This window comes from Panthera pardus, unplaced genomic scaffold (genome assembly GCF_024362965.1).
Source record: "Panthera pardus isolate Hobbes unplaced genomic scaffold, ASM2436296v1 HiC_scaffold_6, whole genome shotgun sequence".
In the NCBI taxonomy this organism is placed as follows: Eukaryota; Metazoa; Chordata; class Mammalia; order Carnivora; family Felidae; genus Panthera; species Panthera pardus.
The window spans coordinates 50,738,491-50,757,623 of NW_026526991.1; the positions used below are offsets into that span (position 1 = coordinate 50,738,491).

General features: G+C 41.2%; 1 protein-coding gene across 2 annotated transcripts in view; it reads right to left on the minus strand.

Annotated features, from left to right (window-relative positions):
• Positions 1–18,809, minus strand: part of HMGA2 (high mobility group AT-hook 2) — a 137,389-nt gene extending 118,580 nt beyond the window's left edge. Inside the window, exons 1-3 of one of the 2 annotated variants that reach the window (XM_019455015.2) lie at positions 18,586–18,809; positions 15,860–15,946; positions 5,668–5,718 (exon numbers count right to left, since the gene is read on the minus strand). In XM_019455015.2, coding sequence (XP_019310560.1) covers positions 5,668–5,718; positions 15,860–15,946; positions 18,586–18,696 — 249 coding nt within the window. In that variant the 5' untranslated portion in view covers positions 18,697–18,809. The remainder of the gene's footprint in view (positions 1–5,667; positions 5,719–15,859; positions 15,947–18,585) is intronic. The other variant, XM_019455016.2, reaches the window with a different exon arrangement.
• Between the last annotated feature and the right edge of the window lie 324 nt (positions 18,810–19,133).

A 19,133-nucleotide genomic window follows, 5' to 3' on the forward strand; every position in this document is an offset into this window, starting at 1 on the left:
GAATGAGCCACCCAGGCGTCCCGGAAATGCATAGGTTTCAAACGTACTGCACACACCCTGTTACCAAATAAAGAGAACGAGCAACCCCCGAAACAGCTGGGGTTTGTTATTAACTTCCTAGCGACCATTCAAAATTAAGCTTCAGCAGCTAGTCCTCGGTTCAATTTTTAGGTCAATCTCAGTATCTCCAGAGGATTTTTTTCTCTTTACAAACCATTAATTCATATGGGGGGTATACTTCCCTTCTGTTATTAATTTCCTTTCTCATAAAGATATTCTGAAAACAAAACACCTCCAAGCATCTTTGTTCCCAGTGCTTTATTCTTTATTATTTCATCCTTGCTTTTCTGTTCTTCTGGAAGTACTAGTTGCTTCTTTAAGCAACATCTGGATGGAGCCTTTCACCCACCAGGTTCACATCTTCTTGAGCTTTCAGTCCATTCTCTGAAATTTTTTTCCAAGTATTTCCCATCACTAACTCTGTTATGTGATGAGCTCCCTTCATCGGCAAAAACTGAGAAAGGCAATTATTAAATGCCTAGTTTCAACTGGCATAAGGACTGACTAATGGAATTCTATGGAGGTTCCAAGAAACCAGCACATCTCTGCATGTGCGTATGGAGACAAACAGAAGGAATAATACTTTCAAACTGATGAACAACACATGACACCAAACCTCCACAATTGGAAGAAAGATTTATAAGCTGCTATATAAAATCTCCCCCTTAACTGGAAATAGATTTAAAATGTACTTTTATATGGGGGCGCCTGGGTGGCTCAGTTGGTTAAGCATCCGACCTCAGCTCAGGTCACAATCTTCCAGTTTGAGAGTTCAAGCCCCACCTCAGGCTTTCTGCTGTCCACATGGAACCTGCCTCAGATCCTCTGTACCCCTCTCTCTCTGCCCCTCCCGACACTCGCTCACTCTCTTTGTCTCTGTCTCGCCCTCAAAAAAAAATAAACATTTTTTTAAAAATTACTTTTGGGGCATCTGGGTGGCTTAGTCCGTTAAGCTCAGGTCATGATCTCGTGGTTCATGAATTCAAGCCCCCTATTGGGCTCTGTGCTGACAGCTCAGAGCCTGGAGACTGCTTCAGATTCTACGTCTCCCTCTCTCTCTGCCCCTCCCCTGCTCACTCTCTGTCTCTCTCTCTTCAAAAATAAACATTAAAATAAATAAATAATTTTTAAAAAGTGCTTTAGTATTATTCGTAAGCAGTTCTTAAGCTTGATGATGTTCAGCACAGATACATTAAATACAGGATGATACCATCAAGGGTCCTTGGTTGGTTGGATACGTGACTGCCACCTCACTCTATGTGTGTAACTATCGGTGGCTGTTAAGTAAGGTCTAGGCTGTCGGCGGTATCTATATGAAAATACACAGTGGAATTAATCACAGTGCCTAATATTTATCGAGCACTTGCATGTGCTATGCCTTTTATTAAGCCCTTTGCACGCATGATCGTATTCAATCCTTGCAACAACTCTACGTATGAGAAATATATGTATCTAACAACTCTGTGAGAGATGTGCCGCTCTCACCACCTTTCTAGAGATAAGGAAACTAGTTCTTTAAAAGGTCATGTAATTTGCTCAAGAATCCACAGTTAAGCAAGTGATGGGCCGAAATTGGAATCCAAGCCACCCGAATCCAGATCTCTCACCATCTCTCACCAAAACAAGACCGACACAAGTTTCTCCCCTCCATCTACTTTTGGTTAGTCGACTTTGGTTTAGTGTACTTTTCGTTAGTCAACTCTTGAGCAACCTACGAGCTGCTGATTCCAATCACATCAGATGAGAAAGTCACACCGTAGGTATTTTTTTTCCAGGTCTCTCACATGACACTGTCAGATTTATAAGATATCTTTTTAAAAGTGAAAGAACTTTAAAACAAAATTTAACAACTCAGAAGAATAAAAGGGTAGCAATTTGGCTTTTAGGCCACGTACCTAGTAAATCCAGTCAAAATTATGTCTCTAATACAAGGAAATTGGTAAACGACACTGTTGGAAAGAACTGAACTAACTATAAAGGACAAGCCCATTTCCTATGGAAAATGCAATAATTTATCTCTTCAGTACAAGCTTTCCAGCAAAGAATGGCACTGAAATGAATGCCTTGCTGTGACTGGCTGCATACTCCCCCCCCTCCCCAACAGTATACAAGCAAAGAGGAAACACACTGTCTAGAAAAAATACACAATTTCCTTTTATTTCCTCTTCTAAGTAGAACAACTCTTCTCTGGGAACCAAATCAGGGACTAGTAACAATTCGCCACATGACATTTTTCATTCTCACAGCCAATGAAAAATTAGAAATCATGACAGTCAATGAGGATGACCCAGAAAGCAGGGGTTTCTACGGTGGATGCCTCACATGGGGTTCTTACCCAACATAAAGATCAGATGGCTGGAATCCATATATCCCTCAAATACGGAAGAATCCACTGAGAAAAAAAAAACCCACATAGGTCCTTGGCTGAACCACTGGCTGTGTAAAGATGAGTGGTGGGAAATAAAGCCATAAAAATAGATGGGTGTAAACTGGGGAGGGGGTGGGGCCTTAAAGTGCTAGGGCATTTTGTGATTAACTCAGTGGTCATCTGTGCAACTAGAGAGAGCTTCCGAGAAGAGTGGTGACGTGACTATAACCTACAGATGTTATTGGTGAACACTACAGGATACCCCAAAGGCAGAACAAATAAAAGGTAGGAAGACCATTTAAGAGGCAAGATATGGAAACAACCTAAGTGTCCATCTACAGATGAATGTTTAAGGAGATGTCGCGAGTGTATACACACACACACACACACACACACACACACACAGAATATATGGGACAGAATATTGTTCAACCCTGAGAAAGAAGGAAATGTTGCCATGTGCATGGATGGACCTTGAGGGCATTAGGCTAAGTGAAGTAAGTCAGACAGAAACAGACAGATACTGAAAAAGACCTCTTACATGTGGAATCTAAAAACCTAAACTTACAGGAATGAGAGTGGAATGGTTGTTGCCGGGAGTGGAGGATGGGGAAAAGGAGGAAACATTAGTCAAAGGATACAAACTTTCAGTGGCCAATTCTGGGGATCTAGCAAGTGATTATAGTCAACAACACGGTGTTATATGCTTGAAAGTTGTTAAGAGGGTGGATCTTAATTGTTCTTACCACAAAAACAAACCAAAAAAAAAGGTAATTACGTGAGGGGGGTGGAGGACTTCACACATGTTACTACAGCAGTCATTCTATAATACGTAAGTAACAAATCATCACTTTGGTTCCCTGAAGTTAACATAATTTTATATGTCAATTATAGCTCAGGAAAGATGAGAGACCAAAAAGAAGTCACACTTGATGGAAGCTTTTGTGCTCATTAACTGTCATTGCAGTTGCTTACAACTTACTTCACTTTAGCGACCTTAATCTCCTGACTTTAAAGAACTTACGTTTTCTATTATGTTGCATTTTAGAAAGTTTGTATGGGTCTTTCTTATTGATTAGCTCAGGGGGATGCCGTCTCAAAGTTCTGATGCTTAGAAACTGGCAGACCTATATTCAATATGTATGCCAGTACCAACTTAGCCAACCGCGTGCTCACTGGCGTGTCAATGGAAGCAACACTTTTTGACTTCTGAGACTAAGCAGCTTTCTCCTCATTAGTCTAGGAGCCATGAGTGTATATCAGAAGGCTGAATATCTACCCTGAGGCCACCAAGCTGGAAAAGCCAGGTGTGTGGGTGCTCCTGATGCACCCAGACTTCAAGCCCATCTTGCAAAAGCAAGATGTGAGTAAAGAAGCCTCCAGAATCTAGACTCCAAGTGCCTGAGTCAACCCCAGCTGTTTGAGTCTTCCCAGTTGAGGCCCCAGACATCCTAAAGCAGAGACAAGACTTTTCTGCTGTGCCCTGCCCATATTCCTGACCCAAAGAATCCATGAGCATGATAAAATGGCTTTAAAAAAAAATTATTAAGTTGGGGGATGGTTGACTAATTAGTCAGTAACAGATAACTGGAACCACACGTACAGCAAGAAAGGTGATAAACCCACCGGTTGTGGAGCCCACACTTGGAACATGATACTTAGCTCTGGGTGACCTATTTCAAAAGGTTAATAAACAAACATACTAAGAAGAGAAAAACAAGAATATTCCTTTATGGGGAAAAAAACCGAAAGGACTGAAGATATTCAAACTAGAAAAGACAACAAAGAATATGCATTAATTGTCTTCAAATATGTGAAGGACTATCATGAATAAAAGTGAAAACAATTACTAGATATCTATCCTTGGAAGGAGGACCAAGGACAGTCAGCGGAAGCTAGAGGGAGTCAGATAGAAGAATTTTCTAATGTTCAGAGCTTTCCAAGAAGGAAGAGGCAGGCTTAAGAGGTAGTGAGTTCCCTAACACCGAAGATATCAAACAGCCCAGATGATTACCACCCGGTGGGTAGGTTTGGAGATCATTCATTTATTGACCAGAAGGTTGAATGCATGCTTTACTTTAAGGTTATACTGCGACACTGAGATGTTTTTAATCTAACGATCATTCCCATTTCCTTGTGCTAAGAAATCTAATCCCAACACATGTTGAGCAGAGGAAAAAAAATACAAGACGAATAAATTAAATGAAAGGCAATACCACAGTATAAATAGAAAGTGATGTAGAACTCAAGAGGAGAAAGGAATGGCATACCACCAGGAAAATATACTCCAGCATAGAAGCGAAGACACTTTTTAAAACGATGAAGCATGAAGACTAAACCAGGGAAGGGAGAAAAAGAAAGCCAAAGATCCCATCACAGATGATTCCTCATATGGGGGATGCCTTTATCTTTCTTGAGAAATGGTTTTACTCATGTTTAAGACTTTTCTCCGCTGTCAATGGGAAGACAGACCAGAAGAACATGGGTAGCGCAGCAGCAAAGGGAACAAGGTTTAAGTGGTAAAATTAGCGAAGCTCTTCAGCTATCACTGAACTTCTGGTCTCAAAAAGATACAGGATCGGTGTTCCTGCAGGATCAAGAGCTTGCACAGAGGCCACTGTCACAAATGTTAGTATGTAAGAAGGACCACTAAGGGAAGCAAAAAAACAAAACAAAACAAAATCTAAACTTAAACCTGGTTTCCTAAAACACCAATGTGAAAAGGAAAACACAAACCACCTAGAAAATGAGATGTGCCCAGAGCAAAGCCATGGAGGAAATTTAAAAAAAGAAGAAAAAAAAAAAGAAAACGTTAAAAAGTTATCTCATACACATTTCATCTGAATTTTATCACCATTTGTAATCAACTTCCAAGGTTTCATAATACCCTTTAACCTTAGTTACTCAACCCACCAGAACAAGTCAACTCATTGTTTGTTACTCCCTTTGAAGGAAGAGTGGAGACTCTTTTCATGTTGATAAGAGATAGAAAGAGGAGTCACTCCCAGGAAAGAAAAGCGTTCTGAGTAAACTCTTGGAGCCTCATGGTAAAGAGCAGTGATAATTTGTCGCCTGCCTTAACCCTTTCAAAGATTCATCAAACCAGAAGTTAGAAATACATGTAATTGATAAAATAAAAGTAATTTTCACTTAAAAAAAATAAGTTTTCTTTACAAACACACACACACACACACACACACACACACACACACACACAGAAATTGTATCTTGTTACTCACCCATTTCCTGGGTCTGCCTCTTGGCCGTTTTTCTCCAGTGGCTTCTGCTTTCTGCAAAATGAAAAAGGAAGTCATATTGTTTCCTACCTGACATGATTTATAAGTGCTGCACCAAGGGATACATTCCAAGCGAGAATGTTCTGGTTTGTGATGAGGCATTGAGATTGCTTTAACAATCTCCCTCTGAATGAAGGCTCATCTTCTTGTCCATGTTTGAGTAGATTCTTCTTCTGGTTTTTCATTGCATGATGTAAAGAGATATCTATCTATGCAACTCTCACCCTAAAACATTCCCCTGGAGTGATGTCTTCTCTAATGCATGAAAATACTTCTAAAAAGCTATTTGGCTTTTATTTCCATCCACAACAACAACAAAAATACTCCCACATATCCACAATTATATAAAGGAGTATTTTAGAAAGCTAATGTTTCTTAAATGATTTTTTTCCGTGTCACAAGTAAAGTTACAAAAATTAATATTGATATGTTGCATAACACTTTACAAAGCATTTCTACCTACATCTAAGCAAAAGCATTTCTACTTTACCAACCAAAAGTAAGTCCAAAGTAAGAATACATAGGCTTCTAATTCAAAACACCAAATGTCTGCTTACTTTTACATAATTTCCTATTCCTTGCCAAAAACAATCACTTGTCCATCAGTTCATTTAAAGGAAAGAAAGAAAAAAAAAAAACCTGGCAGAAATCATCAATGTTTGTCTCTAAGATAGAAACTGGGAGTGCCAGAAACCTAAAAGGTTTTGTTTTTTGTTTTTTTTTATTTCTTTTCTTTATAGAAGATTTTTCTGGTATCAGTGGTTTTCACCTTTTGAATCAGATTTCATTGTAATCTATAAAGTAATTTCCCTCTGTTTTTGACCTCTACTCCAATCCCCAAATACACCAAAAGATACATACAAATGCACCTGTGCACCCACACCCATACACAAATTACATCTTCTGTATAAACGTATATTTATACTTTTCAAGATAAAGAAAACGTAGTGCATCTTGTTCTATATATAAGAATCATCCCAAGGCTATATAAACACAAAAATACAGGTAACCTAAGCCAGGATAACTTGTTTTGTATTCTACTTTTGTTACCTGAGTTAGCAGCCAGTAGATACTTGGTACAATGATACTAAAATGCTCCGTTATAACTGTCTACACTGCCAAGTGAGATTCTCCTCTTTCTCTCTTCCATCTGCCTTGTAAAAATAGATGCAGATAGAGGGTGGAAGGATAGATAGACAGACAGACAGACAGGCAGACAGGCAGGCAAAATACTCCACAAGATTTCTCACAAATGGTATCCCCCTAACCTGGCATTACTATCCAACAGGTCCTAGGCATTAACCCAAATTCTGCATGATTAGCATAATGTTAGTTCACATTTATTGAGCATTTAAAATACCCTAGGCACTGGGCTAAGTCATTCACGTGTGTTATTTTAAGCTTTATAACAGTCTTATAAGGTAAGTATTATTTCCCTTATTTTACAGATGAGCAACCACATCTTAGATAGTTGTGAAAGGTAACCAACAAAACTGGTAAACTGCACACCTGGGATTTGAACCCAGTTCTGCTCATCTCTAAAGGCTGGGTTCTCCCCTCCTAAAACTATTACCTCTCCCCAGCATATAGGCATTCTATACCATACGGAGATATTTTCATCAACTAAAATTGTCACTGACTCAGCTAATTTCCCCGAACAGAAGGAAACTTAGTAGCTATAGGAGCTCAGTCTAACCATCAGGTTTGGGCACTGTGAATCGTTTTACTCCCTGTGAATGACTCCACAAAGGAATCATTTATTGTCAAAGGTTAGTGTCGCTGTCCTACCTTTGGTCATAAGGGCAATGAATTAACTTAAATGAAAGCCAGGAGTGCCCAGTGAATCACACCCTCTTTCTGAGTGTTGTCTTAGGGACAGAGGGAGTTGTCTTAAGAGGAACACAGACGCTACTTGGGAAAGCTTAGATTCAAATCCCTGCTCTGCCATTTAGCTTTATGACTTTGGGCAGGTCCCCGAAAACCTTAATTCGGTTTCATGTGTGAAATGGAGATAATGCCTCCTGGGAGGAGTGAAGTGCCCACCATAAATGAGGTGCTCAATAAATGCTCTTTCACGCCTAACAAGATGGAACTCTTCAAGGGAAAGTTTTCCTTCAAGTTAGTCCAATCTCAAAGAAGGTTCAGTCAATGCAAATATTCCATTACACCCATCTGTCACCTTTAGAATGAAGCTTTTAAGAAACCCTTTGGCTAGTACATAGTGAGTTATACGAGTACAAAATTCCCTAATACAGAAGCAGTGTCTGATTTAATCTTTGGGATCAACTGTGAGACTGCACAGTTTACCCAGTAGTCAATTACACAAACATGGAAGATAGAAATCCTTTTTCATGGGCATGGGGATGGTAGGTGGGGTTAAGAGGAGGAGGCTATTGACCTTAAAGGCTAACAGGGCTACACCAGGCTTTCTCGGTGCAGTTGTTATGTTTCAGGGGCCACGATGTGATCCGGGCGTATCTAAAATCTGCTGAAGAGAAGGTTGTTTTCACAAAGGGTTTCACTGCATTTCCAAGTCACAGAAAGCAAATCTCTCAAAGAGAGAGAGAGAAAGCCCTGCAAGTAAGCGGACTTTAAAATGAGCATCTCATTTACAAAAAGCCTATTCAAAAATAAAATTCGCACCATTAGCTAAAGGGCAAAATATCACAATTATCACTTGGACTTGTTAAAAGCAGACTTGCTCCTTGGTCTTCAGGCCAGTGTTACATGTAAACCGAAACCCTCTTCTGAGTCTACATCTAGAAGAAACACATTAGCTGCGCTGTGTGGCGTCGATCTGGGAGGTTCCCATTGTTCTTTAAGACCCACACTATTTAATCATTCTGATCAACCTTCACAAAGGCTGCAAAACAAGTTAGGATTTTGGTCTGTAAACCAGCACAGATCCAGGATTTTTACATGTAGGAAAACACTGGCTTTAACTTTTCTCCTGTGTTGAATGCCCTTCGGAATATTATTTTTCAATAGAAGACCAACAAAACCTTCCAGGGGCTTGTTTTGTTTTTAACACGTCAGCCTGTCCAATACTGTGGGAGTATATATTTGGTTTCCCTTCACCAGGGTGGAATTTGGTTCTATACTACAAACCCATGTATAATTGAGACAGTAACTTGTTCTAAGCATTTACAACTTGGGGGGGGGGGGGGGTGGGGGTTGGGGAAAGAGGCTGGGAATCCTGCATGTGTAAGAACAGAGATTTCAGACTACACGATCATACTAACATTTGCAACTACCACATCATAACTTGCTAAAAGTGTTACTTATTCCTTGCTTGTTTTCATATTTTCGCTTAAAAAAAAAAAAGCTTGGAGGCAGAACTGTATACTTAACTTTACATAATATGCTTAGAAGCAAGTTCATGAAGGTTGGAAGAATGTTATGTGGGAAACACAATTTTTTCTTTTCTTAAGAAGCCTGGTACTCCAGGCCCTAACATGGACTCCGCATTAAAATCATCATCATCGTCATCAAAAAAGGAAATTCGCCTAACAAACAGAACTCTTAAACACGGAAAGAGTGCTTAGCATTAGTGCCTGGTGCACAAGATGTGCTCACTACGTATTTACTGAATGAAGAAGAACAAGGAAAGAAAACCTGGTGTTCCAATCACATGTGTGTCTTATTTCCCTCCTGCCATCAGAATTCTACGGATTGGTCGGAACTTCAGAAGGCATTTCATCTAGCCCCTTCATTGAACAAAGAAGAAGAGTGGATGTGTTCTAATCTCCAAAGACACAGCCCTGTGGGTTTTGGGGGCCAGAAGTTTGGGGATATCAGCTGCGGTAGGCACACGTTTCGAATCCCTTTATAAGCTTGTCTTATAAAGACAAAAGCTTGTCTCCAAAGAGAAAGTTTGTCTCCAAAGGGTTTCTTGAAACCTAGCTTCTAACCTGCATTTCAAGTTGCTGGAGATAACAATGACCTACCCTATAGCAAATAGTTCCCAAGATATCTGACAGCACATAGTAGTGGAAAGATCATAAGCTTTCGAATGAGACTTGAATTCAGGCCCAGGTTCCACCGTTTTCTAGAATTGAACATTAGAACTAGAATAGAACATTACATCTTGGAATCCGAGCTTTCTCATTTGTGAAATGAAGGCCATAAGATCTACGCCAGAGGCTTAAGGAGCTAATATCTACGCAAAGTGCCTGACAACAGCTACAACATTTAGTAGGGACTCAAATGTAGTTTCTTCTCTCCCTCCATATTCTCAAGTGTTACCCTTAAAGAGAATTCCTCCCAAACTCTGTAAGTTTCCAGTGTGATTTTCTGAACACTACCTTACTCAAATAAGACAGCTATGACTTCCCCTGTTTCACAAAATGAAAGATTAAGCAAACCGCCCATGTTCAGAAGTAGTGGAACCGAGTGAGGCCCAATCTGATTTCAAGGCAATAAAAGGGCTGTTCTTCTGGGAGATACTTCATATAAAATAAAATCACCATGGGCAAATAAAAACAAAACAAAAAAAAACTCCTAGGGTGAAAACCAAATGAGTAATTAAAAGTAAAACATTTCCAAGTTTCCTATAAATACATAGTAGTTAAAAGTAAAACATTTCCAAGTTTCCTATAAATACATAGACAAGAGCTGAGATGGGGAACCAAGAGAATTATCCAATTCTGACTTCTCAGTCAAATTTAGATAGCTATTAATTTTGGTTACTTTAAATACTCTCATCACATTTTATACTTCTGTGATAAGGCATGAAAGTCCCAACCCCCTCCCCCCAAATCAATCAGTGCCTCTGCACACAGATTTTTAAAAAAAGGCCAGAAAAATATTTGGGCATAAAATAAAATTAGAAAGAAAACAAAGAAAATATTTGGGCAGAGTACCTTGTTTTGTTTTCACGGGTCTTTATATATACACTTTTAAGACAAAGACCTGCAGATCAAGCACATATGGAACCAGCTATCCAATGTCTAGAAAGTCACATTACATTTCGTTCAGTTGTTCTTTGAAATATATAAACAGTGCAGATCAATGTGCACTGGCATGAAAATCAACTGGGCCAGTCAATCAGACTAAGCATTGAGTAGTTCTCATTTTACTTTTCTGATAATCCAATTCTATGGGTTTCCAATACGAGTTTGCCTTCACTACATTTTTTACAGCAGGAAATATAAGTAAGTTCTGTCACCCATTGTAGTTCATGCTTTCATGCTCATTTTACTCAAGGAAGCCCTTATTGTCAACTCTCATGTCATTATTTACACATGCCTGTCTTCACCTATACAAACACCAAATCAAAGCCAAGGCCAAAATGACAGGAAAAGCTATTTCCAAAGGTTGAGTCTCCTCCTTTAAACCATCGCTCTACTTCTTTTGTAAAGGGAAAAATCAATAGTAATGATACAAGAGTTCGCAGGGGTTACCTTCTGAGCAAACTGCCCCCTACATTAACTTGGGGAAAAGAAAATGATGCTGCTACTCCTCTCTAAGTCAATCAGAAGATGTCAATCAAAATTGTTCAGTGTCTTAAAACAAGAGAGGACAAAGCAACAGTCCAAAATAAAATCAGTTTTCAGCCTTTTTCTCCTGATTTGAAGAACAAAAACTCATAACTGAAACTTCCAGAGTCCACGATCATGAAGTTCATTGTCCCACCTTGGGGCCAAGCTATGCGGTTCCAAGGTGAGCTCTGAAAACTGCAGGTGGTGAGCTAACGAGACAAGATGGGCTTGAATGATTTACCTGACAGGCTCCATCTATTCTCAAGAAAGAACTGAAAACACAACAGAATACCAATCTGGTATGCTCTATCTTCTTAGCAGAATGATTTGTTGAGACTTTGAGATAAAAATGAGCCACGGTTGTGGGTCAAAGCAATGGAGAGCTCTTGATGAAAAAGTTCAGAAAGAATGATAGCTTCCAGAAAATTAGAACCATGGGTCCCTTGAAATAAAGTTACTTCATAAGAGAATTCAAATGTATCTGAATCTCCCATATTTGGATCATAATCTATGACTTAAAGGCATTGCCAGATAGAATTTATTGATGCAAAGTGAAGTGGAAAAAAAAGTGAGTCGATTGTTTAGATAAATGAGCATATAATACCAAGAAAATGGAGACAACAATTAGGTTTTACTTGATTCCACCTGTCTGGATACATTTGTATACTCACAGAGGGCCCTGAATCTCCTGAATGGAAATTATCTGCCCATTCAAACACAGAGGAATCAAACTAAGGCATACTAGTAACACAGAAACCATAGGCTGGAATTGTATGACAACTTCTAGTACCCAACTTTCCCTGACTGACCTATAATGACGCCTTTGATTACTCTCTTCAGCTGGGCGTATTATATTGTGAAAAAAATCTTGTCCTCACTCAGCATCTATGCTCTGACAGTCATCTGAAATGGTGAATAAAACCTACATTCTCTCATCACAAAACCTGTGCTTGGTGTTGGTAATCATTTATGAAAAATCAGCCACATTTCTAAGAATGCAATTTGAAAAAAGCACAGATCTTCCTTCACAGTATCCAATCCACTCCAGGCCTTTTTTGTACAAGCAAATGGAAGATACCAATTAAATGTTTACCTGAACACATTACTTGAAGTACACATACATTACCTAGATGAATGATATTTTCATTCTGCGCCTCGTTCTTTAGCTCTGGTCATTATACCTAAAGTCAAAGGGAAGTTCAAGCTAATCTATGACACTATGCAGTGGGGCTGTCTCTCACCTGAGATCTTTTTATATGCAATTTCCTTCTATTACAGTTTAATTCAATCTCAGAAAAAGAAAGTGTTTTCTTGAAAGTACCCAAATGAGAATTGCCTTGAGGCTTACAGATGAACTGGACTTATGACCTTAAACACTGGAAAATGAGTGACAGCCCCTCCAGTATTCTCTCATGATCACAAACCCACAACAAAAACCCTAAACATACAGGAGATTATACCTTTCTCTTCTCTAAACATGCAAAATGTGAAAATACACAGAAAGTATTTCCATCCAGCACAAACATGAGAGGAAAACGAAGCAAAAATTAAGAGACAACTGGCCACAGTTATATCTCACACTAAAACATAAATAAAAGGGTCAAGACAGACATGCACACACACACACGCACACACACACACACACAAATTATTTATTCAGGAAAACATTAACTTCTGATTTCTTTTATTAAGATAACACTATGAAACTGGTTCCGGGACACATTTTGAGCACTCAGACTGGAGTTCTCAGCAATGATTGCAATTGCTACATGATGGTCATCCATGGGAATTTGTCATAATGGAATAGAAGCAGAGTGAAGAATCATTATTGTCTCTTCCACAAGTTCCAAGCATAACAAATTGTATCTTTATAAATGTTTGTTTTACACATTATACAAATCAATTTTATATTGACTATGGCCTGAAATTAAAGTGATGGCTAATTTAGGAGTTGTCCACTTGGTCTTGCCACGTTCAGCGTGCATTGTCAAGTTTCACATTGCTAATTTCCCAACAAGCAGTTTTGTTTTCAAATGCCCCAAGGCCAGTCACTGAGTCCAAACACAAACTTTGTAAGTAAAGAAACCCAAGCAACAAGAAATTTTAAACACACAACATCATCAGGATTCCAGCGTGCACCGCGTCTTCTCTGATTTTAGAGCTCTGTCCTCTTATATGCTTACCAGTTTTGTTTCCTCTTTTTCATTTGGATGAGTCTCAGTTTGCACGAGAATACCCAATTTATTAATCCTAGGAGACTTCTTATATCTACTGTGGTCAGTCTAGCAGGCTATGTTTATCTTACATGTTACGAACAACAGAACTTTTTCGAAAAAAGATTGCTTTTCAAAATCCTGATAAACATGTCTTCTCAGAATACAATATATGTCTGATAAACAAATATACTTTGAAAATCATGCTTACATAGGGTAGTAGCAAACTCAATACATACTGATTTGAAAGTGAAAATACCTTAAGTTTACACATGCCATGAACAATTCATCAATGTCATTCATTATTTTGCCAAGTATTATCTTCTCCAAATGAAGCGTAATTTATAAAACTGAAGAAACAGAACAGTCATGTTATGGGCAAATATATTTACTCATTTTTACTAGAAGGGACTTTTACAACAGAACTGTGTGAAAAATAATTTTACCTTGATGAATGAAAGATTTCAGGGAAAGATTTCTCTGGGAAAAAGAAAACCTACTTCTGTTTTAGAAGTTGTAACAATGTACACATATAATGTACACATATACATGAAGAAGCATCAGAAAGATAAGCAGCCTAGCGGGATCATCTGTAAACGCCTATTATTAAAAGGACTGAAAATCAATCAAATCTTACTTGGGAGGAGACCAAGTTTTTCGTTATTTTGCTTTAGGTAGTAAATTAGACCCAAGTCTCAGCTTTCCTTTTATCAATAAAGATTTTGCTAGTCAGTGGTAAACTTTTCAAGATGAAGGGAAGGAGACAGAAGTATCTCTTTACTCATTCAGAAAAAAAAATGTAATAAGGTGAAATCGGAAAGATAAGGTTCATTTTCCCTTTTTTTGTCTTAAATTTCAAATAAATTATTTATGATGAGATATACAGATTTCTTCCTGGGAGATGCTGTAATGATGCATTTTTCAGAGCAATTACATCAGACTTTCAATGTTTGTTCGCTACCTACCAAGATACTCCTTCGCCATTTCATTACAGTAAAATTCAGTTAGGTAAACCCCACACTTTACACAGCATTTAAAAAACTCCTTTGTCAAATTAGCCCATGTTACCTAACTTAATAGACCAGGTAATAATGTAACAAATAGGAAATATTCCTGTTAGAAATATCAGATTAGGTACTGTCAGTTCTAAATGACAAGGTAACTTAGAGCTACTTCAAAGTTTATTGACCAAATGCGAGTCACAATTAAGTTTTCCCTCTGTGAAGCAGTTATATTTAAATACATTAGATATCTGCTCCTTCACGTCAGCTCTGCTCAAGATTGTTAAAATGAAACAGACAAGAACTCATAGTTACTCCCTAAATAACTTTATATGTATCACTGGTTGCTATGGCAGTTTACAACACTGAAAACTATCACATATAATATGGTTAGTGCCCAGTCACAGAGAAAACCACACAAAACCTTAATCCCCAAAGATGATCATATAGTCGTTTTTAACAAATACTGTACATCATGCACTCAAATCTACTAAAAAGATGTATCAAAATTTCCTTCTGAATTTTGAACCTTTGTTTTCAACTAATATACAAACCTACAAATAAAATACAGAAACCTTTTTTTGATTTATTTGTAAAGCTAAAACAAAACAAAACAAAACAAAACAAAGTGAGTTTCAGATTACCTTCACTTCTCTGTACATGCATTGACCCTGAGATATATCCTCTTTGCTAGCTCAAATACAACCAACACGAAGTTATGTTAAACTGCAATTTAAAATTTATAAATAAAAACACTGTAAGTTATACTTCACTGGTTTCTATCCTGCCCCCAAAATATACAATGAATGATTCAAATACTTGTATAAAAGAATTCTCATTGTCCCATTTAGAGCATTTCTATATCACCTGATGGAAAGGCATTTTGAGAGATTATGATCTATGCAACAAGCAGCATACTTGACCGTCACATTTAAATATGTAAAACTCATGAAAATTTTTTTTCCAGTATTCCACAATTGGATCTACTTCTAATTACCATTTGGCAAAGTACTTAACTTCATAGAAGGATTTGGTTTTGCAGTAATTATGTAAATGAGCACAAAGTAAATTCATCTTTATTATTTTTGAAGGAAATTGCAAACATCACCCCCAAGCAAATCCTATAGTTCTGATTTATTTTTAACTATTTCACAGCTGGTGCAAATCTTAACTGTCTTTCTCCACTCCCCCTCCGCACCCTCTCACCCCTGTTTTGAGCTTCGTATTCTTTGGTAATTGTTAAGAACAGCATCTTCATAAACTTTTTATGCTAAGCAATTGCTTAGAAATCGAACTCTGCTGAGAAATAGCACAGTTGGAAGGTGAGTCTTGGGTTACCCAGTTGGGACAAATCCTTAGGCTTGCATCTAGAATGGGAAAATTACAGGGAAGCTCATGTGGTCATGGAGAAGGTGGAGAGACTTGACTTGAGAAATCTCACCTTTTGAGCTGCTTTGGAGGGACTCTTGTTTTTGCTGCCTTTGGGTCTTCCCCTGGGTCTCTTAGGAGAGGGCTCACCGGCTGGCTCCTAAGTGTGGGGGGGAAAAAATGCTGTTGTGGAAGAATGTCTGAAAGAAATTGACCCTGACTCTAGAGTTATATTTTCTGCACGTGCTGCTCAAAAGCACTGTTGGAACACATTCAGCAAGAGCATAAATGGAATGATGATGGTACTGAGTTTACAGAAAGAGGAAATAACTCTACTTTTAATCCAAGGGTTCAAAAAGGAAATTCTGTTTTGCCTGTGAAAAGTAGGGTCTGTTTCAACTCCAGAAGGTAACAAAGGCCGACAAGGTTGCAGGTTCTAGAGAGAAAGTTACACGTTTTTAAGGTGTAAAATTTGAGTGGTCATGCATTTGGCAACTTACAAATATTTTACACGTATGCTACTATCCGTTGTGCTAGGATTTCAAACAACAGAAGTATGAAGCTAACAGCGTAAGTATTTCAACGATCTTCCATATTGAAAAGATGGTTTTTAATCATCTCTGTATATCCGCATTGCAGATCAATTGTGACTCAATCAACACATTGAGTGAAGTACTGGAACAATTATCCAAGATCTTCAACTCAAAATAGCTCCGTTCCCCCTAAAATTTCCAAATAATTATGGTAAATCTGTTGTGGGAGGTTTTGCTTGAATTATCTAGATAATTGCTTCAATTCTCCACTTCCTTTTGGAGTTGGAGGCATGGTCTCCAGTCTACATTTAAATATCTTTCGACAAAAATAAACATTTTCTCCAAAAGTTGCTTTGCAGAAAACTCTTATGGAAGGGGTGGACTGGAGAAAAGTAAAAGAGGGGAAAAATGAGGAAGACTGGAAGTGTCTGGGAGGGAGAAATTGAAACTATCAATAGGTTTAGCAAAACTTTAAATGGCTTCTATGCCAAGTAGTAAATACTCAAGTGGTTAAGAGAATGCGGTGATTAATATTCCAGATCCTAAATATTTATCCAGTGAATCATCAATTTACATTTCATTCAGATTCGGTGATTAAATGGGACTAATTAACTTAAAACGCATGAAAGTCTTCAACGAAAATTCGCATCCTGTTTAGAGAATCTGGGGACGGTTCCCTGCAAGCTTCTGTGGGACCACTAACGCCAGTGGGCACATCCGGAGCAAACACACCGGAGACACATTTTTCTTTCTTTGTGAACTCTGCCTTAACTCAAAGGTAAAACCTCCAATCACCTCCGGAACCCACTGCAATTTCTTTTGGATTATTTTTTGGAGATGGGAGATAGAGTCAGAGGGAGCTGGGTGGCGGGTGGGAAACAAGAGTGGGGGGGGGGGAGGGCAGAGACTTCCTGGGAGGTGTAAAACAGGATCCTCACGCGGTTTAAAGTGTCGCTTGGGCAAAGCGGGAAAACTCAGGGCTTCTAGATTGGCTTGTTTCCTTTGATGATTTCAAAAAGGTACAACCCTTTCAGTTTTTCTAAAATGCTCAGGCAAGCATACATTGTTCAATTTCCCCCCACCTTGCTCTCGGGCAGCTTTGGGACTCCAGGATTATTTTCTAATAGGCCTATTTGCCGTGAAGGGAGCGCTTTAAGGCTAAGGAACGCAGGAGAAGCTTTAAAGCCCGCGGAAGCCGAGTTTAAATGTTCTCAATAGACATGTCCCGCTCCAGCCCTGCCCGCCGAGGCTTGGAAATTGCAGCGAACAAAACCCCCCGCGCTGGGCGCTGCGCGCAGCTCTGCAAGCGCCGGCTGCACGCTTAATTGGTTGCATCCGCAGACAAAACCCTCCACTCCGCGGGGTCCCGGGCGCCCCTCGATCGTCCCCTCCCAACCCCCAGGCAGTCGCCCTGGAGAAGTACATTTAATGTCTGCAGCTCGGAAGCGCGGGATCCAGGGGCCAAAGGGAGACTGGGCGCCTGGCGAGGAAGTGACCTAGCTACCGTACACACTTTCGGACACTACTTTCCACCGCGCCCTTGGCCAAATGAGTTAATCCCGTCCGGTGAGGACCCGGGCTCTCCCATAGCCCCTTCCCAGGGACACCTCCGCGGCGGCGGCCAGCAGAGCGGCCGCCGCGCCGCATTTAAAGAGCTCTAAGAGAACCGGGAGGGCCAAAGAGTTCTTTGTCGGGAGGAAGCGAGTCCCGGGCCACCGAGAACTTGGGGAGGGCGCTAAGGGGGCGGCTGCGGCGCGCCAGTCCCCGGCCCGCGAGCAAAGCCGGTTGGCGGGAGAACTAGCCTCCGGCCCCCGGGACTTCAGCCCCTCCGCCCCTGACCTTCCAGAGCACCCCTGCACCCCCACCCCCACCCCACACCGCCCACCCGCCCCCACCCCGGCAACTGTAAAGCGGCTTGGAAAGTGCCCGGCGAGCCCTGGACTGTGGGACCCCGGCCGCTTCGTCACCAGGAGACATCGCGCCACTCGGGGCCGTGCACAATAGCGAAAGTCCGAGGACGCGCTTCGCCCGACCCCACCTCCCGCCGCCTGCCGCGGTTCCCCACCTCCCCGCCCCGAGGAGCGCGGGCGCCCCGGGGCTCAGCGGCGCACTCGCGCGGAGGACGCCGCAGCCCGCCCCCACGGCCGGCCGGCAGCGTGCGGCGGCCGCCGCCACTGGGCTCCCGCGCTCGGGTCGCCGCGCGTCGCGGGGCCCTCGCCCAGGGAGCGGAGGTGGGCTGGTGCCCCCACCCCGCCCGCGTACTGACTTGCTGCTGCTTCCTGGGTCGGCCGCGTCCTCTCTTCTGAGGCGCCGGGGCGGCAGGTTGTCCCTGGGCTGAAGTGGACGGCTGCCCGGCGCCTTCTCCGCGTGCGCTCATCCTGCCTCCCGCCGCCGCCGCCGCCGCCGCTACCGCTGCCGCCGCCGCTACCGCCGCCGCAGCCGCTTCGCCTCCGCCGCCCCAAATGTGCCCAGCACCTTTCGGGAGATCGGGTGATGGGACCGGAGAATGTGGCAGGGTGGGCGAGAGCTGGCGTGCTGCTCAGGCTGCTGCTGCTCAGGCTGCCGCCGCTGCCACCATCAACACCGGACGTCCAGCGGCTGCCAAAAAGAGAGAAGAGGGGCGGAGGAGGAGGAGAAGGAGGCGCTGCTGGTGGCGGCGGCAGCGGTGGGTGGGTGCCGGAGGTGGAGGTGGATGTGGAGGTAGCGAGAGGAGGAGGAGAGCGGAGAAGGAAAAGAGGGTTCGAAGTCGGGAGGCTCCCCTCTTGGTTTGGGATCAGGAGTTGCGGTCACCGGTAGCACTTCGGAAGCGGCTTG